General features: G+C 50.7%; 5 protein-coding genes across 5 annotated transcripts; 3 read left to right on the top strand and 2 right to left on the bottom strand.

Annotated features, from left to right (window-relative positions):
- Window positions 1-6380: 6380 nt before the first annotated feature.
- On the top strand, window positions 6381-6761 carry UCRPA7_2555 (hypothetical protein; the record flags this gene model as incomplete). The annotated part of the gene is made up of 1 exon (XM_007915107.1): window positions 6381-6761. The coding sequence occupies one exon, from the start codon at window positions 6381-6383 to the stop codon at window positions 6759-6761; it is 381 nt and encodes a 126-aa protein (XP_007913298.1).
- Window positions 6762-7603: 842 nt separating this feature from the next.
- On the bottom strand, window positions 7604-10468 carry UCRPA7_2554 (putative glycoside hydrolase family 3 protein; the record flags this gene model as incomplete). The annotated part of the gene is made up of 1 exon (XM_007915126.1): window positions 7604-10468. One exon carries the CDS (start codon window positions 10466-10468, stop codon window positions 7604-7606), a length of 2865 nt encoding a protein of 954 aa, XP_007913317.1.
- Window positions 10469-12330: 1862 nt separating this feature from the next.
- Window positions 12331-13095, bottom strand: UCRPA7_2553 (putative isoflavone reductase family protein; the record flags this gene model as incomplete). Its single annotated transcript, XM_007915118.1, has 1 exon — window positions 12331-13095. One exon carries the CDS (start codon window positions 13093-13095, stop codon window positions 12331-12333), a length of 765 nt encoding a protein of 254 aa, XP_007913309.1.
- A 1368-nt stretch (window positions 13096-14463) lies between these two features.
- UCRPA7_2552 (putative peptidase tripeptidyl-peptidase protein) lies at window positions 14464-16691 on the top strand (the record flags this gene model as incomplete). Its single annotated transcript, XM_007915124.1, has 4 exons — window positions 14464-14491; window positions 14548-14566; window positions 14860-14933; window positions 15085-16691. The coding sequence occupies 4 exons, from the start codon at window positions 14464-14466 to the stop codon at window positions 16689-16691; spliced, it is 1728 nt and encodes a 575-aa protein (XP_007913315.1).
- Window positions 16692-19916: 3225 nt separating this feature from the next.
- On the top strand, window positions 19917-21282 carry UCRPA7_2551 (putative major facilitator superfamily transporter protein; the record flags this gene model as incomplete). Its single annotated transcript, XM_007915115.1, has 2 exons — window positions 19917-20892; window positions 21212-21282. 2 exons carry the CDS (start codon window positions 19917-19919, stop codon window positions 21280-21282), a joined length of 1047 nt encoding a protein of 348 aa, XP_007913306.1.
- Between the last annotated feature and the right edge of the window lie 3309 nt (window positions 21283-24591).

Genomic DNA, 24591 nt, shown 5'->3' with positions numbered 1-24591 from the left:
TCAAAAGACAAATGGGAATTGACCTAGTACTCGTCAGACGTGATATTTTATCTCAATTTGAGTTGATCCATAATTCACTTACAGACAGACGGATCTCGTCTACAATCTTCGCTTGGGCCTCTAAATTGGATAGAACTGCCCGCAGGTCCGAGAACACAGCGTCAATGGAAGCTAGAGATCCGTCCAGGCGTGATGATGTCGTTGCGATGCCGTCTTCGGACAGAAAATAACTATATGCCTGTCTTTTGAAGGCCTGCCATGCTTCAATTGTTTCAGAAAGTTTGTTCCTCAAAAGCCTCAGAATTTTTCCTATTTCATTGACCCAATTAGAACGGCTGCGAACTCGCTCGGCATTTCGAGATCCCATATCATGAGAAAGCGGCATGAGAACAATCCTGGATTTTGCAGTCGTCAGCATATCATTCATATTTGTATGTAGAATGAAGCCTTTTCAAATAGAATCAAGGCACGATTCACAGAGGAAAAAATGGCATACTGTTTGATTTGTTCTTCCGCCCACCGCTCAGCACGATGCCACTCTCTAAAAATAAGTTTAACCCGTATTTCAAGTATTTTCAGAAAATATTCTCTCGGGCACTGCTTTACTGGGTCATAAACGGGAAAGCGCCCAGCTGCAAGCGGGTCTGGTGGAGGCAAGCCTTTGGTCGTGTGTGCTTCGTGATACCCATCAACACTGTCCTCCGAAGCGGGTCCAGGATCGACAAATGCATATGCAGTCCAATTCCAGTGATCAATACCAATTAAGCAGAGCGAAAACTGTGCCTCTTGCATGCAGTGAACATTTTGGAACTCGTCATGAATGGCGGATGCAGGGCACGTCAAAGTTTCCCTGATAGACGGCAAAGTCCAGGTCTGTCTCAAAGGGGTTTCGTCATGGCGTTTCCGTGCTTCATGGTATCGACTGATCCTATGAAAGGCGTAGTATGAAAGATGCATATCAAAGTTGAATGTTTTAAAACCAAGTGACTATGCTGCATCTCAGCAAAGTAAATCAAGATAGGATAGACTGGACTCACTGGAATTAAGATGCTGAGTGATGTCCGGGAGGTCAGGTATCTGTAGAAGAAATTCTTAAGAGCCAAAGCTTGGGTACGTGGCGCAGTAGCCGCGATCGCGAGAAAGACCCAGCAATTTGGATTAGTAGCATAGCTGGTGATAATATCAGCAAGTCTGCAAGGATGGTCTACCAAAGACCAAAGAACATACATCAAGCGTCGCTCCACATCTGGTCGTCGGCTTTTCGTCATGTCTGTACTACCATCGCTCGGGCTGAGTTGATATCTCTAGTCGTTATCAAGATAAGCCCAATTTCCAAGTCAAGGCATGATATATCGTGTTAACGTACCTCCGTTTTCAACTCCTCGTATAGTTGATGTGGTGTTAGTTCCCCATAAAGTCTTTTGCGTTGTCGGCGTCTTATGGACTGAGCTGCACCATTGTTATCGTCGTAAAGAAGTGACGTTGCCTCAGCCCCTGGATTGTGTAGCCGTAGTGTCTCGAGCTTGGCCTCTTCGCAAAATGCTGCAACCAGTTCAGCTTGATTGAAATAGGGCAGCAATGTCTGGTCATGGTCATCTAGGCCTTTCATAAAAATCTTCACAACGTTTTCCTCCTGTATTACAATATCGGGGGCGTGCGAAGCTTCGTCTTCACCAAGATCCTCGGCTGAATTTGTTTCATCTTCGCTTTCATCCCCGCTCTCTTCACCATCTTCCTCGACCCCAAAGTGACGAGTCCTGTTTCCTTGTAGGCTATCTGTTTCTTGGCAAGACAGTCCTACCGAATGAAATGGATTTTGGATGTAGTCAACATAGGGCTGATTCTCGCTACTCCTCAGAAACTGTCGGTGAGTTGAGAATTCTTTGCTCCATGAAGGTTTCAAAACAAGATGAAAACTTCCTCCATGTTCGAAGTGCTCCATGTTTCTTGTAATGTTCGTCTTTCATGTTGAATACATATTACTAGCCTGTCCGCCCAAGCATTCGATCGATACGGATATAGCTGCAAGCAGGAGGCCATGGACACTACGAAGATTGACTACCCAGGAGAACAGTGCTAAAGTATGCTTACTTGTATACGGCAATGGAGGCTGTGCATCTCTACTGGAGAAAGACGGGACTCCTTCGGGTCACATGGGGGTTTCAAGAACAGTCGGTCACTAATTTCGAACGGAGTATTTGTGCAGAACTGTTCAAGTGGTCGATAGTCCAGCCACGACTGTTGGGCCAGGGAGGCGGTGTAGACGGGCCTTGCCAACGTCGATGCCAAGCTCTGAACCTAATATTCGAGGGTAGCAAGCGCACCATCACCAGTCGTCATCAGAGATAGGCTTGTGGCCCAAGAGACGGTGGTGATCTAACCCGAGCCGCATGCACCTGTCAGGCAAGCGAGATGGTGCAGGTATTTCTGACTCACATCTTAGCAAAAATACGCAGCCCGTCATAATTGTAGATGTAGCGCGATACCCGACGATTGGGAAGATCCTAGGTAGTGACCCGGCGTTGTGGATGATGTTTGCCCGACCACAACGGCGGTCATATAGTGTGTCCATTCATGCAAGACCAGCGGGATCCAGTGCACGTCTATGACGGTGTTTAAGGCTGGGAGGTATTCATACCGAACATGCAAGAATACGTGGGCACGTCTCATCGATAAGTTGCCCCATCCTTATACTGTGAGCCTCACTCGAAAATTGTTCACTTCCTTTTACCTTGGGGCCCTTCGCAAGCATGAGTGGAGCGTAGGAGCCTGATCATTTGTGAATGAGGAAGCGCATAGGAAATCGACGGATGAACAATCTCGGTATTGCCGTGCGCGTGGTAAATTTTGTTTCCGGTTGGAACGTGGCTATCCATCAGGCACATCGGGCAGCCGTATCAGGCGACATCGGGAATTGAGGCGCACGCACGCAGGCATTTGGGAGCAACCCAGCACGGTGTCAGGACTGACTGACTGATCTAGAGTAGGGAGGGGCTTGAGTTTGGTACACAGTAGGACGAATGAACGTGCGAACGATGAAATCTGATACCAGCATAGAAAATACGCGCGCAACCTTGGTTAACGACCAAGACATCAAATTAGGCCTTGATGCTCTCTTCCCTATTCTTCCCTACTCTTCCCTGCCTACCTTGAATAAAGAGAGCCGTGCACGCATAGTTCGTCGCAGTCCTTAAATGCTTCGTCTGTCACAAGCTCCAGATGGCCCGGACCGGCCCCAGGTTGACAGGCGGGCTGGTGGGTGTGCTGGACGAAATAGTTGCAGATTACAAGTGTCTCAGGGAGGAAGCTCGGGCCGCTTTAGCTCGGCTCATGGGAATCTGAGGTCGGAGCGTAGGCGTTGTTTGCTCGATCTACTTATTTATACATTGGATGGCACCCCAATCCTGACCCAGATCCATCCGATCATTGTCATCTTGATCGCCCATACATATTCTTCGCGATGCAGAGGGGCGACACCCGAATGGTACCTGATATGTCTCCGATGTCAGAGATCAAGTCTGTTTTCTGGCCCACTCAACCTCTAGACCTTGGAGATATCTCATGACTCCAACTATCAATGATTACCGCCCGAAGCGAGGTTCCATGCCAATCCATGATAGCCAAACTCTATGCTGTCGGGCAGCAGGCATAGACGGACACCGACCGAATATCGGGTACTGCCATACACTGGCATGTGTTCGTTGGGCACGCGACACCAAATCATGTCATCCGCCAAGTTTTACGGTACACACAGAGAGAGAAAGAGAGCAATCCGTGCAAGTATGTGAAGAGGTAAGTGGGGTAGGTAAGTATGGTGGCATGTTAGGCCAACTGCTCTACCTAATCGCTGCCCCGATCCTTGTTACTCAATCAGACAGGAGTTCTGTTCAACTGGGGACCTGCGACGTTTCTTTGTCTCAGAGGTCCGGTTTCCGATCGTCATACATCATGTCCAATCCTCCGGGCCAGACTCTGCCCGTCCGAGGGATTCTCTATCTATTTCCGTCGAGCTGCTTAGTTGAGCGCTCCAGTGGTTCGCGTCTTTCGGCTCTGCTGGGGGAGTACCTTTTCCGCTGTAGGCATGGACTGTTCTGTACCTAGCCGTGAGCGAGCAAACAAACGCGACAGGAGACGCCCTTTTGACGCGTCTTGTCAGATGATAAACCCCCTAGGACCATTTCCTTTTGACCCAACGGAACCCCTCGCCATATAATCTAATTGCCCCAGCACTGGGATGCATACAACAGCATCGGCTTTGCTTTGGCGTCTCTTTGACCGACTATTAACAGATGCGGCGGGATGCTGCCTTCTGACCTCCCATTCGCCCAATCCGAATTCAAAGCATCAGGTTCTTTCAGTGTTAGTTGATTAGTTGATTAGGGCACACAATTGTCCACTGCAAGGGTCATATCTCCTTCGCTCATCCTCCCACACCGACGAAGTCTCAATTCTGCATTGATTGTCGAGTAAGCCTCGGCCTAGCATCTATAACATCGAGTTCGACTGCTCAATTGCACCAACACTGCCAACTTGATGCAGCCGAAGAATCCGAGCTCGAGTCGAGTGGCTCTCAACGCAACGAGGAATAGGCAAGGGTTCACCACGGGGACGGACTCCAGCAGGACACGTGCGGTCAACGCCACTCACCGCTGAGGGTTGTGCACAATACATGAGAAACGAAAACCCCCGCAAAACACGATTTCTTGATGCAGAGCCCGCCCAATGGCACCGAAACCCAAGAAGAAAAAGATTGTCTGGGTCTGGATTTGCGTGTGTTCCCGGACTTGCCACTTCTCGTGGGTCACTTAGCAGGCTAACACCTCGCAGTGTCACTGCAACGCAGGTGGTATGACCTTACTTCAAGAAGCTTGTTATGCCTGTGGGATGCTTCGCTGTGCGTCCTGTGACGTCCACAAGCAAACCACAAGATAACACGACTCTCTTTACCGCATCCTACAGCCACGTGTGACACAATTGTCGACTGGTGATCATATCCGTCTTACGAGTGGGGTCTAAATTTGGAAAAGTCCTGGCGTTGAATCGTGAATTCTCTGAGGTTGGGGTGGAAAGACAAAAGTTTGATGTTACTGACAACCGGTATAGAATGGTTGCTTGCAATAGATGCCGGACCCCTAGATAAACTCTTATATCTCGTAATGATTAATTGTCTCGGAAAAGTGAACGGCACTCCATATGGCTTGGTATTCAGACCCTAATGTGGATGTAGTATTTGCTGAAGAATGGGCAAAAGTTTTACGAGCATGGATCCTCTTCGACTTAGTCCATCTATTTAGTCTAGATAGTCTCGAGAATGAACACAGAATAGTCCGCAAGCCCGTTCAGATTCGCTCAATAATGGCAATAGAGTATATAGATCATTGCAAATAGGACTTGAACCACTTCCTAGTGACCTCGTATGCCAAAAAATCCTATGGTAATCTTGGAGAATAGTGTAATAACGTAGCCAGTAATTGCTACAGAACGCTGAAACTCCCCTATCAGCAGTGATCTCAGAGAAAGGATAACTAAAGTTGTGTTGAAATATGATCAATCTTTTATCTCTGACAAGGAGCTCTTGTATCAAAGTAATCAAGTGCCTTGATAAGGTTACTGGGTGTTTTGCAACGAACCTGATTTCTGATTACAACCTCGCGGAGTCAAGTGAGTTGCTCATATCGACCATTGCCATTGTAGGAATTCGTCATGCCTCCACAACAATCAAAGCTGGTCTTTCGTCTTGCTCGAGTCTGCTTTGCAGTCAATTCAAATCAAGTTGAGAAACCCATCGTATCTTTCTTTGATTCATCTACAATGCTCGTTGAACTGAGTTGCTAGAATCTTTGAGAGCTACATGTCATGTGCAAAGACAACAGCATGGCTTGATTTATAAAGGAAAAAGAAGAAAAGCAAGCCATGGTCAATAAGGTCCTCATCAGTTCTGTTTTGGCTGATACAAGTCTAGCTCGTGAGGCAATGGGAGATGCTTCCTGTGATGGGATGAAAGCTAGCGCCAGCTGGAAGACTGACCCATTTAGGAAGTAGGTAAACAGGACTGCATCGCACCATGTCTAGCTTGAGCTTGCCTTAGAAAGCTGCGTCGGGAGATTATATCCCCTTTCCGACAACATCGCCTTCACCCTATCTACTGTACCCAGCCAATACTCCTCCGTAAATCTGCCTTGCGGTAATCTTCGTTGTTTGCGGATACCTCTGGTTTCCATCCACTCCTTGAAAAATTCAGTCATCAAATCCAGCCAGTCTGGTCACGACTGCTTCACTCCTTTGTTCACGTTCCTTACAAATTCAAAAATCAGTCACGGTTGACCACTCGTCGCCACCTGATCATCAGATCACTTTCGCCATCCGGCTTGCGACACTCGATGCCCCGACCTGCTATGATGAAGACCCCCAAGACCTCCATGGGTCTCAACCAGATCCTCAGCTTTGTCAACTTCTCTGCGGCACTGGTTGTCGCCGTCCTCTTCTTCCTCCCTCTGCGAAATATCAAGATCGGTATCAACAAGCCGGCTGCCAACCTCACCACTTTCGCACTCGATAGCGATGAGTCCTTCTCCACCATCCCGCCCTTCTACTTCAAGAACATGAGCGACTCATGTGTTGCCCTGTGGATTCAGGAGTTCCTTGTCCCTCTGGATCATCTGTGTCACAAGACAGTTGTGGATGCTAACAGCAGGAAGCTCCCCGAGGATCGGCTGGAGATGATTGGTAATAGGCTTGGACCACCTTGGATCGACCGCTAGGACTCCCTCGTTCCATTCTGTCCCGAGTCTAACCTCTTCTTCTCCGACAACCACCCCTTTCACAACTACAAGTGGTGCCTCATACAATGGGATGTCGATAGAATCCTACCCAAGCCTATATACAGGTAAGCATCGAGCAATTTGTGTCTACTCTCCGTCCACCCCAGTCATTTTTGATGGAAAAGCACATCGGCTAAAATATCTTTGTCACCGTAATAGTCCAAACGTTGGTGAAAGCTGTTGGCTGTGTGATCCAGCATGGATGCATGACTTCAAAGGATATATATACACCTTCCTGCAACATTCAAACTAACACCACTACACAAGGTAGTTAGGTCAGATGCTGAGACTTGACGATTCAAGATATTGCCTGGACTTGTGGCAGGGTCTGGGAAAGAATTGGCATCCAAATGATGGCAGTGGTTGGCCGGACGATTTGATCTTTACTATGGACTCAAACATTGCAGAATCTGTTGCACGGTGGTCATTGCTTGCGGGGTTCAATGAAGTATAACAGTAAGGCTCTCTAGCACAAGTGTCTATCCTTTCTTTCTAAGTTATTTAGCCGCACAAAAATAAGACAGATTCAACCACTCTAGTTTGCCTCAATCTGGGAGGGTTCATCGCTGTAGCTTGTGAAGCTATGCTCCGTACTACAGTTGACAGTCTGCTTGACTCCAGAGCACACATATGCAGCCGAATAAAGAAATGACGACACCTTGGTAACTGACACCTTGTGAATCTCAGTCTTCGTCCCAGCAGATGACCTACACGATTCATCTGTGTTCTTTTGTCGTCTCTGATGTACTGCATATTCTTCGTACATCGGTGCCTCTTCTAGATTACCAAGTCCCCGAAACTGTCAGATCACGAGAGCTGCTACCAACCATGAAAGTGTACTGTCCCGCGAGGAGAATCATCCAGTTCTGGTGACGTACGTCCCAGTAGCTGAGATCCCTCCTCGTCAAGTTGAACTCAACCGTCTTCGTCTCGCCAGGCTCCAGGTAGACCTTCTCAAAACCGCGAAGAACCTTTTCGGGAAAATCAATCCTGCTGCCACCTTGCGGATAAGCGATATATAACTGTGCCACAGTCTTGCCAGCCCTTTCACCGGTGTTCTTGACATCGACATGGACGCTGACATACGTCTGCCATAGGTCGGGGTTGCCGCCTTCGTCACCACCAGCTCCGGAGAGAGGTTGTACCACGTTATAACCGTCAGGATAGGGGTAAGGTTTAGTCACGATATCGTCGATGTTATCTAGGTAGGGGTAGATATACTTGTCGAGCGGGCGGATGTTGTTAGGCCAGAGAGCCTCCTTTTCGTCGGGGATAGCGCTGTCGTAGGTTGGTGGCTCAGCAGCCGGCTTGGGCCGTGAGGCAGGCAGGACAGTCTTGGCTTTGATTGGTGAGACTTTCAAGCCTGTGTACTCAAACGTGGTATAGCTCAATCCGAAGCCAAATTCAAAGCGTGGGTCGATCGCCTCCTTGTCGAAGTGGCGGTAGTCAATATACAGGCCTTCACTGAAGTCTTGTTGAGGTAAGACACCGTTTGGCAGGTACATGATCTTGCCTCCAGGGCCGTAGTCATCAAGAGACTTGCCTATTGTATAAGGTAGCTTTCCGGAAGGGTTCACGTCGCCAAAAAGCACATCTACCAAAGCGTTGCCACTCTCTTGGCCCGGAAGGTTTGCATATAAAACCGCCTTCACCCCCTCTAACTCTATCCACTTCTCCATGATGACTGGACCGACTGAATGGACAATGACAACGGTATCTCCACCACAGCCGGCGGCTACTTGCGCGATCAGCTCATCGCCTCCCTTTTGGAGCTGGAGATCAGGCCGATCTCCTCGTACAGAACCCCATCCAATGAAACCTTCTCCCGAGTCAGCATTTGCAAAGACAAGGCAAGTGTCTTGATCGGCAAGGTGGCTGGAGTTGGACCCCCTGGGAGCGGAGTTTGTCAGATATGCAGAGAACTCAACCTCGCTGTCATCAAAGCTGGCACGAAGTGCATCGACCGGAGTGACTAAGTACGGAAACTCAACAGCTCCACTACCCCAGCCGGACCCCAGGGTGCCCTGGTTGCAGCCCCGGTCCTTGCATGAGTTGGGGCCGTCTCCGGGACCGGCATCTTCTCCAAAGACAGCAACCTTGTATTTGCCTTCGTGTCGGCGTTTTCCATTAGCAATACCCTTTCGGTTCAGGGGAAGCACACCCTGATTCTTCAGCAAGACGATGCCCTCAGCAGCAACTTGTCGCGCGATGGCCGAATGATTTCCTTGCGCATTGACGTACTTGTTCACAACGACCTGTTCCTGTTCTGTCGGGCTACCAGGGGCCATAATTCCCTTGGGCTCGTCGGTCCACGACGAGAAGTTGGGTCCACTGTTGTCGAACTTTGCCGGATCGTCTTGCCCGAGCTGGTACCAAGCTGCAACAATACGAGTGACCATGTCGTTTAGCCGTTCGACTGGTACGGATCCGTTCAAGATCGACTTGGTCAACTCCTTCCCCCAAAGCGACTTGCCGTTCTGCCACCGCAAGCCATCTCCGGGCATGGTCATGTCCAAACCCGCGAGAGCGCTGGCAACGCCGGAGCGCTGGGCCAGCCAGTCACTCATGATAAAGCCCTGGAAGCCCATTTCGTCCTTGAGGATGCCATTGAGCAATTTGGAATTGGAGCAGGCGTAGCTGTTGTTGACCATGTTGTAGCTGCACATGACACTGGCAACGCCAGCCTTGATTGCGTCTGCAAAGGGCCAAGCGTAGATTTCGTGCAGTGTTCGGTCATCAATGTTGGAGCTGATGGCATGCGGCAGGGCCCACTCCCAAGGCTGACGGAAGTGCTCCTGCTCATTGGCGACGAAGTGCTTGATGGTGGCCATGACGCCCTCGCTCTGGATGCCCTTGACTGTCTCCGCGCCAGCAATGCCTTGCAGGTACGGATCCGCCCCAAATCCTTCCCAGTTCCGGCCGCCTGCGGGCATCCGCCCCAGTGGCCCAACACAGGGGCCTAAGAGGACGTGGATTCCCTTAGCCTTGGCCTCGGCGCCATGGGCCTTACCTCGCAGGTACATCAGCTCCTTATTCCAGGTGGCACCGACAGTGATGCCGGCAGGGAATGCGGAGACGTTGTCGGCGAAGCGAATACCCAGCGGGCCGTCCTGGAGCTGCAGCTGAGGGAAGCCAACGTGCACAGCAGGCCCGTTGGTGCCGACGGCAAGCCCCATCTCCCAGCCAGTGCCGGTGGTGACGTTCACCTTTTCCGGAAGGGTCATCTTGCTGACCATGTCTGCGGCCTTCTTGTAGCTCTCAGCCCACGAGGCGGCTGTCCCGCCCCTGGGGGCAGGATACCATGGCGGAGACTGGCCGTACGGAGGTTCTTCCTGATATTTCTTGTACACAAAGGCCCCGCCCGCCCCGAGAAGAAGCCATAGTATGCCAATGACAGCCAATGTGATGATGCAACAGCGTGAGCGCGTGCGGAAGGGTCGTCTGAGAGCAGCGAGGCGGCCTTGTCGTTGAGCGCGGAGGAAGGCGGGCTGCTGGTCGTTCTTGGAGGGATTGGCTAGCGGATCGGAGGTGAGGAACTCGGTGGCATCGATGTCGGATTCTGTGTCGGACGAGGCCCGTCGGCGGCCGTCGAGCGAGCTGCGGAAGCGGTTTTGGGGAGAGAGCAAGCCCTCCTTGCTTGGATCCATGGTGGGCTGGGCTGGGCTGGGCTGGGCTGGCAGATTTGATCGTTCTCTCTATTCTTTCGGGGTGGTTGAGGATGCAGGTAGCAAGCCCGCCACGGCCAGAGGATGGGAGGGAGCTCGTCAGGCTATTCATGAATTTACATCAGCAACAAGCCCAAGGTTCTCTTCTAGGTCTGTGTGCGTGCGTGCGTGCGTGCGTGGTTATCTTACCAGCCAGTACAGCCAGGTCAGCCAGTGCAGTCAGTACTCCGCAAGCTGAAGCTGGTGGGTATCACGAGTGTGTTTCGCAGGGTTTGGGCTCAGCGGCAGCACAACAGCAACAGCAGCAGTGGTAATGAGAATATTGTCGCCGTCCGTCGTCGCGAGGAAGCTGCTCAGCCAGGAATCGGTCCAGCGAGGAGTCCAAGAGCAGGTCATGCGATGGGGGGGCGTTCTATTGGCAGTCTACCGATGTCTATAGGTATGTTGATTCCTGCAATTCAATGCAATGTATTGTGATGGTATACAATTTGATATTTTGCCGTCAAGGAAGAGGGACTTTCGGGAAAGATCCAGCAAGCAAGCAAGCAAAATGAAACAAGTCAAGTAGAAACAGTCTGGTAGGCTAGGATAGGTAGGTAGGCAGGTAAGAATCAGTAGGGAGATAGATGGTGATCGATCGTAGCCGATGGGTGGTGGTGGGTGGGTGGAGGCAGAATTCAAGCAAGGCTTAGGTACAGTACGTAGGTACCTAGGTAGGTATGATGCATTCTAGTGGACCTCAGGCGTACCGTACGGTACCTACCCTTGCCCAGGTGCTACCGTCCTGCACCGCACACCTGGCACAGGGTGGGTTGGTCCACCCTGTAGCGGCAATGCTCCCTATTTGTCGTTGAGTTCCTAGCGCGTGGGGTGCTACGGCAGTGTTGACCGCCCTCCAGGGCTGTTCTCGACCGGACCCGACTGGCTGGTTGGTTGGAGGTTGGTCACTGCTACCCGACAGTATAGTGCTATTGTAGCTACCGGCACAGTCCTGAGGGGAGGGGAGGGGAGGAGCAAGTGGGAGTGGGAGTGGGTTGAATCAGGAAATCTCCAGTCTCGTATCGGATGCCTTCCATCTTTGATGGATACCTTACCCTATTGCTTGTTCTCTCCCTAGAGTATAGAATGTAACTTACCTAGGTAGTTGAGAAGAGAATATGCCTACACCGTCTTACCTCAATTGCTTGGGCAGGCACCAGGTCTGGCTGTAGATATTGTACAACCACAACCGACACTGCACAAACCCGAGTGATTCAGTATACCTACATTACCCCATTGCATTGGGTGTCTCGTAGCATATTTCATCTCATCTCATTCGACCATGACCAGACCGACAACGGCTCCGAACACCGATGTCGCCGTGGGCTGCGAGCAGAGGCAGCTCTGGGTGTGTGTTCCGGTAATAAAGCGTGCTACCGGGGGTTCCCTTGAGGTGCCTTGCAATACTGTACCAAGTGACAATGCTCACCTCGCACCTCGTTCTCCACAAAGAGCACCCAGCATCGTTGGTGTGAGGCTGTGATCACGCATATTAAGCACTAGCAGTCAAGATCATGCTGTAAATTTGGTCATTTCTACACTCCTGATCGATGTATTCCTGTATCGTGGCCCCTCATAGCGGCCCGGACTATCTTGCCGGACCAATGCATGTATGCAGTAGACTCAACGACCACATACCGGTACGTCTAAAACTCACGACCTCAACCCAGTACCGACTTCAAGGCATTGGCCACGACCTCCTGGAGATTCTGTCTTGGTAGACCAAGTTCTTCATTCAGGATCTCCCCGCTCTTTTCAAGGTGGCCTCCATAGCGCCCAGTCACGAATCCGGTCTCGATCAGCGCCTATGTAGCGTACCGATCCCCCGCCTCGAACGCGGCCTGCTTTTCTTCAATCAGTTTATAGCTGTCCAGCTTCTCCACAGAGAACTTCTCGCCTGTTTGCCGTTCGATTTCCGCCAGAAGCTGTCGCTGGGTGATGGCAAAGTCGCTCAAGAACAGGTTCTTGTTCTTGGTCTCCTCGGGATACCTTGAGAGCGCATTCACGACAGCCAGGGCGGTATTCTCCTCTGTCGTGCAGCTAAAATACCCTTCTCCTTCGTCCCACAGAACGAACCTCTTCTCCCGAACGTGCATGCCCAGAAAGTCGTGCTCCATGCTCCATTTGATCCACATGCCGCAGCTCACGCTCATCCACTCAATGACATCGGTCTTGGACCGTAGATATTCCTGTACCTTGCCCTTGTCCCGGAAGACCATGTTCAGGGCTTGCGCTTCCGGCTTCAGGTTGTCTAGCCCGTACTCGGAGGGCACATACCTTCGAACCCCTGCTTCGATTGCTGCGTCGATGAACCTGTACTGCTCACTCACGTCCAGCGAGGTAATACAGTTGATGATGACGTCCTGTCCTTTGAAGGCAGCTTTCAGTTCCTCTTCCGGGTAAGAATCCGTAACCGTGATCAGATGCACTGTTCGGTGTATCTTTGCTTTGGATGAAGCGCGTTGTAGAATAGAGACAGTGAAGCATGACTCTTTCAAAAGTGCCTCCAAAACAACACTCCCAATGGACCCTCCCGCTCCAATAAGCAGGATATTCTTGAAACCAGCCATGTGCCTACTTGTTGACAGGAGAGCTTCAATGAGATGCGATGTACGAGATCTATGCTCGATTGAACAATTATGTATGTTGAGTCCTTTGAATAAGCCTTTGAATTCCAAAACTGGTGAGAAGGCCCATGGTTTATATGTTATTTGACAACCTTACACTTGGTCATGAATCCTGCTTTCTCACCGTAAATTTAGACTAAGCCCATTCCGAGCACACTGAAAGAAATGCAGCCACGGACAAAAGCCGCTAGTAAAAATGTCTAACCAGCGGAAAAATGACAGTATTGAACTGTAGTGAGGCTCGAACAACTGATCAAATAACTCATTTGGGAATATAGTCGTTGGCGGTTTGTCAGCAAGAAGCTAAATCTCATGCAGATTCAAAGGCTACCGGGTGCTTACTTTAGTGGCGTGAGGTGGTCACTAGAATGAGAGTTGGCGTTAAGCTTGGCTTTGAATGGAGCCTTGATGATGAGTAATCTTTTGGGTGCGTGAAGAACCCGAACCTATACCAAGACAGGAGCACGAGTAAACATTAGATGACATGAGACGAAATGGGTCTGATTGATCATCAACGTCCCATTGATTGTCGGCGACTTCTTGTCAAATTAGGCTTGGATAAGGTGGACCTGGTACGCCGTTACCCATTACAACAGAGTGCAATGTCAAAGCAAAAACACCTTCATATTACCAGTCCGTGAGGTGAAAAGTCAAAGAAGGAAGCGGATTAAGAAGGCTTTATGGCGTTTAAGAGTGTCTGCGAATGTTCACAAGGTAGCCATATATAAGGCATGGGAAATAGTGCTGATGGATCGACACCATTCTTTCATCATCTTACATTTGCAAAATAGCTTAAACACTCAAGCAAACTGCACTTCTACTAAAAATTCGCGGTTGTTTGAAGTTACATGGCAAATGGAAGAACGTCCACCGGTTGTCACTAAGCTCTGGCTAATAGGCTTTGATTGTCTTGATTCCTAGAGTGGCTTCTCTATAATTGGGGACTCTCAGAGGTAATTCTGTTTGACGTACTACCTACTACTGGACAAGATAGTTTTCTGCTGTCAATGATGTGAAATAACAAAAGGTCATCATGAGTCTCTTGCCGCCGGGTTTCAGGTACATTGCTGCACAGTCCCTTGATACATAAAAGGCATCGTAATCTTCGTATCGGCAAGTTGGCTGGATAGTATGTAGCTTGAACTGTTGACTTACGTAGTAGCAATACGCGGCTCATGATGGGACTGGTACGGTTATGGTGCAATGATCCAAGGAGTTCAAAATTTCATGACAATTGTCCGACATCTTACGCGCAACACTATGGACCATTCTCTTTAGAGTGATAATGATGCACTTCATAGCTCTCAAGGGATGATGATCTTAATTCTTGGTGACCTATGTCTGCTGTGATCGTATTGGGAAGTGATCGGAGAAAGGTGAATTTCTCAAAGTCAGGTGTCAACTTGTGTGGGAAGTAGGTCTTGTTATATTGCCGGCCCAAGCCCCGCGCAATCATGCGGAACCAGGGAACCTCAACAGGGAACTTCCTGATACCGCCTAGCGGGGCACATCCTCTGCACCTCTCTTTGCCGCCAAGCCGTGCATTATCATCTTGACTTGCAGACAATACCGCGTAATCATTTGCCTGATTCCTACAACTATAAGAGCTCAGTCCAGCCCCCAAAAACACATCGTCCTGATCAGGCTGCGCGTCACCATATCTGCGCCCCATCTCAGCCGGCTTGAATTTTTTATTGCGATCTTTAGGAGGAGGCACGGTCCCTGCCAAAATGCCGACCCTAAGGGACATTCTGACATCTGCTTTGACATTGGTACCCCTCGTGAGTGCTCGACTTGAGCCTGAAGATTTTCCATGGGAGAAAGTCAAGCCGACCTCTGATCTGCGCTTTCACGATTGTTTTGATGGCTTCAAGTGTGCAAGGCTTGAAGTGCCATTGGATTGGTTAGACGTGGACAACAACAGAACTATAGCACTCGCCATCACGAAGTTGCCTGCCAAGGTAGCGGAGGACGACCCGAGCTTCGGTGGTACGATATTGAGTAATCCTGGCGGTCCCGGCGGCTCGGGCGTCGGATTCATCCGTAAATATGGTCGGCACCTTCAGTCAGTCGTTGATAGAGAGAAGCATTGGGAGATACTATCGTGGGATCCTCGAGGCGTGGGCGCAACCACGCCAAGGGTTGACTGCTTTGGCACTGTCCTGGCAAGGGATAGGTACTTCGTTGAGAAGCACGGCATTGGCGCCATAACCGCGGCCGAAGACGTTCTACAGCGTCAATTCGCAGTGACGGACGCCTGGAGCAGCCTATGTCAGAACGCTGATCAGGAAATCGATATCTTGCCCTACATTACAACTCCGTCAGTTGCAAGAGATATGGTGGAAATGGTCGATCGTATCCATGACCTCAGAACCGAAGAACTTGCAAGAAAGGCCGCGAGCGAAGGCGCCAAGCAGGTTCCGCTCATGGCAGAGATAAGCGGCTCTGGACCCCCTCGCTTGAACTATATGGGATTCAGCTACGGAACGGTTCTTGGAAACTACTTCGCCTCTATGTTCCCGGGCCGGGTTGGGCGCGTCCTTGTGGATGGTGTCGACGACTCTTACGATTATTCTTCGGCTAAGTGGCTTTGCAATCTGGGTGACACCGAAAAGGTTGTTGATTTCTTCTACGAGACTTGCTTTGAGTCAGGTGAAAGATGTCCTCTCTGGAGTCAAGAAGACGAGGGCCCTACAGATATCAAGACGCGCATCGATAAGTTTATTTCCGATACGGACGCCAAACCTGTACCGTACATTGATGGCTCGGACGTGTTTGCGATTACCGGAAATGATATACGCCTGTCCTTCCGAAATGCGCTGTACTCGCCTATCGATGGATTTGAGCCGCATGCACAGCACCTTGCAGAAGCTTTGAAGGGCAACTTTACGGGCGTCGTTAGCTCTATTGCCGTTCCCCGCTTACAAGATGCATGCAGTGTTGATGACTCGATCTTTGAGCAGGGCATGGACATCACAGCAGCCATTGCCTGCAGTGACGCAGAGGATCAGACGGACCACCTGTACGACTCTTCTTTCTTTGCAGACTATGTCACCGAGCTTCATAACCAGTCCAGCACATTTGGATCAATGTGGGCGCAGATACGGCTTGCCTGCTCTGCATGGCGAAGTCGAGGAAAGTGGCGGTTCTCCGGGCCTTTCAAGACGCCGCCTGCAGATCCATCTCTTAAAGAAGGCGTTCCGGCAGCTCCGCTCCTGTTTATATCCAACAGATTAGATACTGTGACTCCTCTTGCCAATGCGTATCTCATGTCCGAAGGACATCCGGGATCTGCGGTCGTCATACAGGAAGCAGCTGGCCATTGTGCTCTTGCAAAAGACTGGAGCCCCTGCTTAAACGACATTGTCAGCGACTACTTCGAGTTTGGAAAAGTACCTGAGACTGGCACAGTGTGTGAGACCGATGCAGGTTGCAGGCCTTGGAGTAAAGAGCCGTGCGGCATCGACATCAGTGCCCTGGGCAGTAACAACAATCGTCTAGACCACCGGAGAAACCCATTCAGACCTCTCGAGTTCTAAACAATCAACACTGCAAGCTGTTTGCGAAGCTATTTCGATTTGCTATTGATGTAGTCTAGAGCGTTCTATACTCGGGAAAAAACCAATTGATGATACTTGGCTTCTATTTCAATAGTGATGCCAGACGGAACACTGTCACTGCTATAACTTCTAAATTCTTCGTGGTCCATATTATTCGGTATGACAAACAAGCTTGGATGGTGTGATGTCCTAATCCTGTTAATGGCTTCTCGAAAGATGATAGGCTGGGCACCTAATCAGAGGTGAAGGCGTTTGTTATGGAAACCCCGCTCATCACTGCAATAGCGTCATTCAATGCCCGACAAAGCTTCCATCCATCCAGCAAGATTCTAGAAAAACATACGTCGGTCGGAGGTCATCGCAAACCATCCTTGCAGCCACTTGTGACCGTATATCATCGTTGTGTGAAATTGTACACTTGGCCCTCAAGTCCAATCAGGCACGGATTACAATGGCCGCATCCGAGAAGATCAGGTGAGTGTCTTAGCTACCGAATAAGTCAAAGTAGTCTCACCTCCCACGATATGTGCAGGTCTTCCGACCTCGCCCAGAAGTTGGCGCGTGATGGGCCGGCGAAACAAGAGCCATGTAAAAGGAGGGTTCGAGGCTTGTTAGGAAACAAATGGGTTTTTGACACTCTAGATGCGGAGTACGTGTGGGAGCATCCATACTGTCAGTCACATCTTCCGGGAGCGAGGTTGTCGTAGTGTAGTATGCAGTGCTTACATGCTACATCTAAAGATCCGCTGTTTTACATTCCTTTGGAGTCCTTGCAGGCAGGCCCTGCAGATATCATGAAAGAAGAGAGCCATGAGACTGGATTCTGGACCGGGACATTGAAAAGCAAAGACAAATCGGTGGAAGTCGTGGGGTATGACAAAGGCCCTCTCGAAGGTCTTGTCAAAATCGCTCCAAATGACATCGGTATGTATGATGATGATGATGAGATCTGAGCATCCCAACGCCCTGGATCGTTGACCGAGTGAGTGCTAACGTTTGGGTCCAGACTTCTTTGCCGAGAATGAGAAGGTGCTTGGCCCTCACCCAAAGGATCCTTACAAACGAATCGAGTGCCTGCATTCGGAAAGGGAGATCCGGATCGAGTTAAAGGGGACGGTGATAGCTCAGAGTACAAGCAGCGTTTTCCTGTTCGAAACGATGCTGCGTACTCGGTATTACCTCCCTCGAACCGCCATCGCGGACTGGTGCACTCTTGTGCCGAGCGAAAGCTCAACGTTCTGTCCGTACAAGGGGCAAGCCAGCTACTACCACCTGAGAGTTGGGGATGACGAAATCCAGGACGCTGTCTGGTATTACACATATCCCACACAAGAGAGCGCGGCCATCCAAGACCGGTTGTGTTTCTACAACGAGAAAGTCGACGTCTTTGTTGATGGCGTCAAGGAGACTTAGTGAACGGGGGCATCTAGCAGGTATGTGCCTCTGATGGAATAGGGGCCAGAGAATAGCATTATATCTGTCAAGTAGTTGCTATGGTAATGGCAGCAAAGTTGATGGATTCCAACTTCGTGATAAAAGAAAAAAGCGCCAGTCTTTGTTACTCCAGTAATGAGTACTTAGTGGAGGTGGAGGTGGAAGTGGGAGTGGGAGTGGGAGTGGAAGTTAGCAGGTTATTGTAGATGTTTAACTCTTCTGGACTCATTGGATGGCAAGCATACGTAGATATCGTAAGTACTTACTTTACCTGAACAGTGAATTGGATTTCCATGGAAGGAAGGTTGGCGCTAGATGGAGCTTATCGCGCGCGGAACGGAGATAGCGTGAGGCAGGAGGCCAGATAGCTTCCGCCCGCTAATGTTAGCTTACTGTAAGTGCACCTACAGTACATGCCTTAGGCAGGTTCCGGGAGGTCCAGCCCTGTAAGGTCCAGTCAGTCGTACGGAGGAATGGCTCCCTGCTACCCCACTGAGTGAGGTGAGGTGAGGTCACTGGTATTGCCCTGTCCCCTGTCCATGACGATGCAAGTCAAGGTTAAGAGGAGGGGGGAGAGAGGGGGGCGACAGGCCTGGAAAACTCTGCCCCCAGGTAACGTTAGTGATGCATACATACACACACTCGACACAGTACCTACCTAAGTACTCTTAGGTAGTAGCCTGCATTCAAGTCGATCCCCTCGGCTCCGAACGGCGATTGGGATCTGTCTGGATCTGAAGCTGGCTTGATTGATTGATTGATTGATTGATGATAGTGATTCTCTCTTTGTCTGTCTTTTTCACTCCTGCTCTTCACCTGAGTCTAGATGCCTTGTCAACTCATTCTAAATCCACCTAGGAAATCCTATTCGATCCAATCCAACCCAACTCAGGCCCGTTCACCTACCGTTATAGGGAAGTTCATACAGCTACCTAGGTAACTACCTGGTAGGCTAGAGGTCCGAGGTACCTACCTCACCTGCCTTGCCCTACCTTACCTTACCTGCCTCTCGACTGCCCCGCATCCCCTCGCGCTCTCACCTTTGTATCCTGGATCCTGGGTCCCGGATCCAGGTCACCACCAGAAAGCCCACCTCGTGATACCCGTCTTAGCACTGTTGCAGTACAGCGATACATTGGCCTCGACATTATCCACCCCAAACGGGAAGACAGACCTCGTGGCAGTATGTTCTGAGGAGGGTGGGAACCTGCCTAGGTACCTAAGGTACCCAATCTGAGGGTAGGACTGACCTGTCGCTACGTTCGTAGCGGGGGAAGCTAGGGAGAGTGCATTTTGCATTGCATGGCATCACCAGGTAGCTAAGCCAACAACTCCCAACCTACCTACCAACCAGCCACCAACTACCTACCACGACCACGACCACGATCACGACCACGACCACGGCCATTGGACCTCAACTCTTTGCGCCGCCCGAGTCACAGATTCGACCTCGCAGAAGTCCTCGAAACGAAGCTTCCTGGCCCAAGATAGGGATAAGGGAACGCTTGTTGTTGAAGTAGAGAAGGCACCGAGCCTTGGGGCCAGGCGCAGACATAGACATAGACGAAGACGAAGACGCAGACGAGGACAAGCTGCAGTAGAGCGCATTCGCATTGGATCGACGACTCGTGCAACAAGCCCCCGGGAGTCTTGCGTACCTACCTGGGCATACCTACGGTATCTCCTCGCCTACGACCTACCTTGACCTTATCTGCACACCGAAGCGAGATACGGGGCAACACCTCTTGAGCCTCCTCGCCGACGCTCACCATGGTGCATCCCGCGACGATTGCCCCTGCCGCCGCAGCAGCTCGCGCCATGCCGCCGCGGGCTCGCCTACGCTCCTCCGGCTCCTTCCACGCCGGCGCCCCGATCCCCTCATTGTCGCCCTATGACATGGGCGAGACGAATACCTCAGGCACTCCAAGACGTTCGAGCGTAGCGGCCGGACGCCGCTCATCCTCACATCGATACCACACATTCCCCACGCCGCCCCCGAAGACTCCCAACGGCATCTCCGACCCCTCATTCGCTCAACAATCGTCTCCTGCGAACTCTGATGGCGATGACGACGCGTCTCTCTCGGACTCGGAAGATGACCACGCGGGCCAAAGAGGCGAGGCAACACCACTGCCGATAAAGCAGCTCGGTTTGCTGGCCCTCCTCAGCCTGTGCGAACAGACTGCCCTCAATTCCATTGGCCCCTATCTGCCCGCCATGGTCGCATCGTTCGACGAGATCCCTCCGACGCAGGCCGGTCTATACGTCGGTCTGCTCGCCTCCGCGTTCGCCCTTGCCCAGCTGGCAACCAATCTGCTCTGGGGTTACCTCTCCGACACTATCGGGCGGAAACCAGTCATGCTCCTCGGCACCTCCCTGCTGATGGTATGCTTCGCCTTCTTTGGCTTCTGTACCACGTATTGGCAGCTCCTGCTTGTCCATATCGGCATGGGGCTTCTGAACGGCAACGCAGCTGTGGTGCCGACCGTTCTTGGCGAAGTCACGGACCGGACTAACCAGAGCCGCGCTTTCACCTGGCTACCCGTCATGTACTCCATTGGCGGCATTACCGGGCCCGCGCTTGGTGGCCTCCTCGTTGGTAATGAGGATAGAGCATATCCCTTCCTCGCACCCAATATCATGTCTGCCGCTCTTCTGCTGGCTGCAGTCGTTGTTTTGGGGATTTGGTTTGACGAGACGCTTGAGGGCATCGACACGGCATCAGGGGGGGTTTCGGCCTGGGGACGTAAGGTCTTGGGTTTCTTGCACATGAGCCGTAGAAACCAGGGGCGGAAAGGGTCGTGGAGCTCAAGATGGCCGACACGTTCTTCCAGTGTCGCCGGAGAGGAAGCGGAGGACGACGATGCCGAGAGAGATGGTGTCAGCCAGGAGAACCAGCCGTTGCTGCACCAAGAAGATACGGGAAGTGAGGCACAAGTCGATGGCTCAGGGGACAACAAATCGATGCAGCAGAAATCCGCATTCCGCCAGCTCGCCAATCGGACCACGCTTACAATATTGATGACCTATCTCATTTTCCAGCTTGCCAACATCTCGTTTAATAGCCTTTACCCAATATTTGCCTCTGCTCCACCGCCTGCCGGGCGAGATCTTGGACCTAGCACTATCGGTGTGAGCCTTAGCTTCGCCGGTCTGCTCACGATTTTGTTCCAGGTTTTTCTCTTCGAGCCTCTTAAAAGCCGGGTCGGCAATCTCGGCACATTTCGAATCTCACTTCTTGGGCTTTGTATCAGCATGGCTCTCATGCCGTGGATTGGACACAGTGATAGCCGGCCTTTGTTCGGGGTGGGGAGCGGGAGGCTCTGGCTTTACATTGAACTCGGAGTTGTGCTGGTTGTAAAGAACTTATCTGCCGTGGGAGGGCTCAGCTGTGTACTGCTGTTGGTAAGTCCGAGACTCGGATTGACTCTGTTTTTCACTTACAGAGATCTTGTTCCTGAGGAGCAAGCTAATTTACTCGCAGATTACAAACTCCGCGCCATCTCATGAAACTCTCGGAACACTGAACGGAATCGCCCAAACGCTTTCCGCCGCAGGACGAAGCGTCGGCCCATTCTTGTCTGGTGGACTGTTTACATTGTCTGAGCGAATTCAACCAAAGGGGGAGCTCCTGGCCTGGGGACTGTTCGGGGGGATTGCGCTAATAGGCTGGCTGGGGACGATGGCCATTAGAGGTGATAAACTCGAGAGCGGTGACTTTATTAGAGACCGCCAAGAGGAAGACACGGAAGAGGATAATGCGCTCCAAATATGATACTAAGTCATACATGTATATCATAGTATATTAAACATTTGGTTCAGTTCAAGGGAAATTCATCATTGTATCTCAGAGAAGATACATCGAAACCATTGGTAATCGCATCAAAGACTCGCGCGCGAAGCTTATAACATCAGGGCGTGGCACAATATGCTAATCCGTCATGCAAACGTTCGTGTGTTCCCTCGGTTGGATGTAGACGACGCCATAGACTGCATAACTTATAATCACAATGGACTCATTCCATAAATAGAGTCAGCACCACATGAACTACTGTCGATAGCAAGCGACGTAATTCGAAGGAGTGGAGACACAAACTTATCGCAATCTAGAGCATTGAACGCTTTCGGCTTACGGGTGGTTCGAGAAGCCCGCAACTTCTCTAAAATCCCGTCTCTCTACTTCAAAACCGGCCTATACACCGCCCCGCAGATCAATAACGTAAATTCAGCGGTCTATCTATAGAAAGTGTTGGGCAGGCTGAGCAGGTTCAGCGACCCATTCATCCTACCGACACGCTCCGGGATAACCCCCACGATGCGACCGAGTGGCGTCTGAGATACACATATGATCAGTGACCTGAGGAGTCATGCTGCTATACTCTAGACTCCTCTAAAGCTCTCCTAGGAACTGATCACTGACATTAGAACCAAACATAGGCCCAGGCAGGTGCGAATTTCCTCCTCCATGAGGTGAGATAGTTGCAAACACACTCCGAATAAAGAGCTTGTGAAGATGACAGAGTTAGGTGTAGATGCTCGGGATTGCTGACCACTCAGGTTCTAGGTCCTTGCAAGAAGTAGATACAATGCCCCATCTGCTTTAGTTTGAATCAGAAGCAAAGCTTTGCAAGTTGCTCAAATTACAGCGCAACCTGTACAGAGTTTACTTCGCCGTCTTGACCATCATGTCGGCGATGAGGGCACCTCTCTACCACTCCTAGACTTCGCGACGGCGATTGCGATTGAGAACATGATATTGAGATGCTATAAAGTCCTAAATCCATCTCAAACGAAATGTCATTGCTGTCAAGAGCGACGGTTCTTGTCACGTTTACCACCGTAGACATGCTTGTGGTAGGTCAAATGTTATGATATTTCAAAGGATCGACTGAAGAAGAACCTAGCTTCGGCCACGTAGCATAATTTGCGGCCATGTAACATTTTGGTGTCTAATATCTGTTCACTAACTGTTAAATGATATGAAAGACTCGTGGGGCTGGTCTGCCATGCTATGCTAAGATGACCTCATCTTCCTCTGCGGCTGAGACTCTAGCCCCCAAGGTAAGAACCTAAAATTTTCAGCTGTGAGGTTCTCCTAAAAAAGGTCGGAGGCCCAGTGTTCATATTCCGCATAGAGCAATGACAAGGATCTACAAGGAACGCATCCATAGTCACCTTTCAAGACCAACTTGCTTACCAAAATGACATGCTTGTCGTTCGCCGCTTGAGCCACATTCTCCTGTTAGCCACAGTGTGACAGCTGTCGTGGGCAAGGCGTTTTCGGGCTTATTAGCCACAATCATCTCAGCAGGGCAACATGAGGTAAGCTAAGAGGCATCCGCTTGATAATAGCCCGGCCCACCGAACCAACAATGTTCGACAGGGTTTCGAGATGATTTTCGCATGCCGTATTTGGCCAAAGGTCCATTGTATGGAAGGCGGCAGATCAGGCCAGCCGTGAGTCCCCGCCCTTAGGTGGCCGACTGCATCCACCCGATGGAGAGATGTCCCGGGGGGGCTAGAGGCAAGAGGCGGCCGAGACGGGCAAGAGGTCCTTGATGTTAGTGATCGGTGGCGGTTGCGTCATCTATTGATTGCTGGTCAGCGTTGGATTGGGAGAACACTAAGGAAGATTAGAAGCGGCACAGGCATTACAAAGACATTGTCGCCTGGGCTGGACATGCCTCCCGTCAAGAATTGTAAGTTCTTGAAGAAAGATGAAACGATATGCCATTTACTGGCTCTTATTCCGAGCAATCAGATTAAGGTTTGCGACAATTTGGAGCCTCAAGGTGCCTTGACACATACATCCGCAGTCGCGGCCGCTTCTGGGAAGATTGACAGCCAATGCCTTGCTGCATTGTTGCATCATGCAGTTGTTGGGCACCGCACTCTGCATGCTGATTCATTGCCTGGGGAAATCAGCACTGCGTCTAGAATGCCGACCCTTGCTCTTCTCGATGCAAGGTGGATTCGGCGATCGTTCTGGCACAACCCCACTAACTATTCCTCACCACCAATTTACGTGAAGGGGTTGACTTCAAATGCAGGCATTCGCATTCCGAGTCTAGTCCGGCCTCTTGGCTGTACACAAATAACGGATCCATTGCTCTTGGAGGAATTCGCGTGGCCGTGAGCTCTGTTACTCTAACCTAACTTGACAGCTAGGACTGTCTAGTGTAGTGACCGCCTCCACTTGAATTCGACAGTTAATGTACGTACATTTGAAACTGGTCGTTCGCTAGCTTTGATCAATCAGGTGTCTCCAAACATTGAGATGGATTACAATCTTGTGAGGACTTGGAAACCTCTCCGTCGCTAAAATCTCACTTCAACTCAAGTGGGCGGCCACCCCGGTACTTTGCCGCTGTTAGTCACTGCACAGTTGCGCAAAGGATAAGCCCCCCATGATAAGGTCGAACTCCTGTTCCTGATCTTGTCTTGC

Source organism: Phaeoacremonium minimum (assembly GCF_000392275.1).
Source record: "Phaeoacremonium minimum UCRPA7 unplaced genomic scaffold PA7_03_scaffold_167, whole genome shotgun sequence".
Classification (NCBI taxonomy): Eukaryota; Fungi; Ascomycota; class Sordariomycetes; order Togniniales; family Togniniaceae; genus Phaeoacremonium; species Phaeoacremonium minimum.
This window is presented reverse-complemented; position numbering and strand designations above follow the sequence as displayed.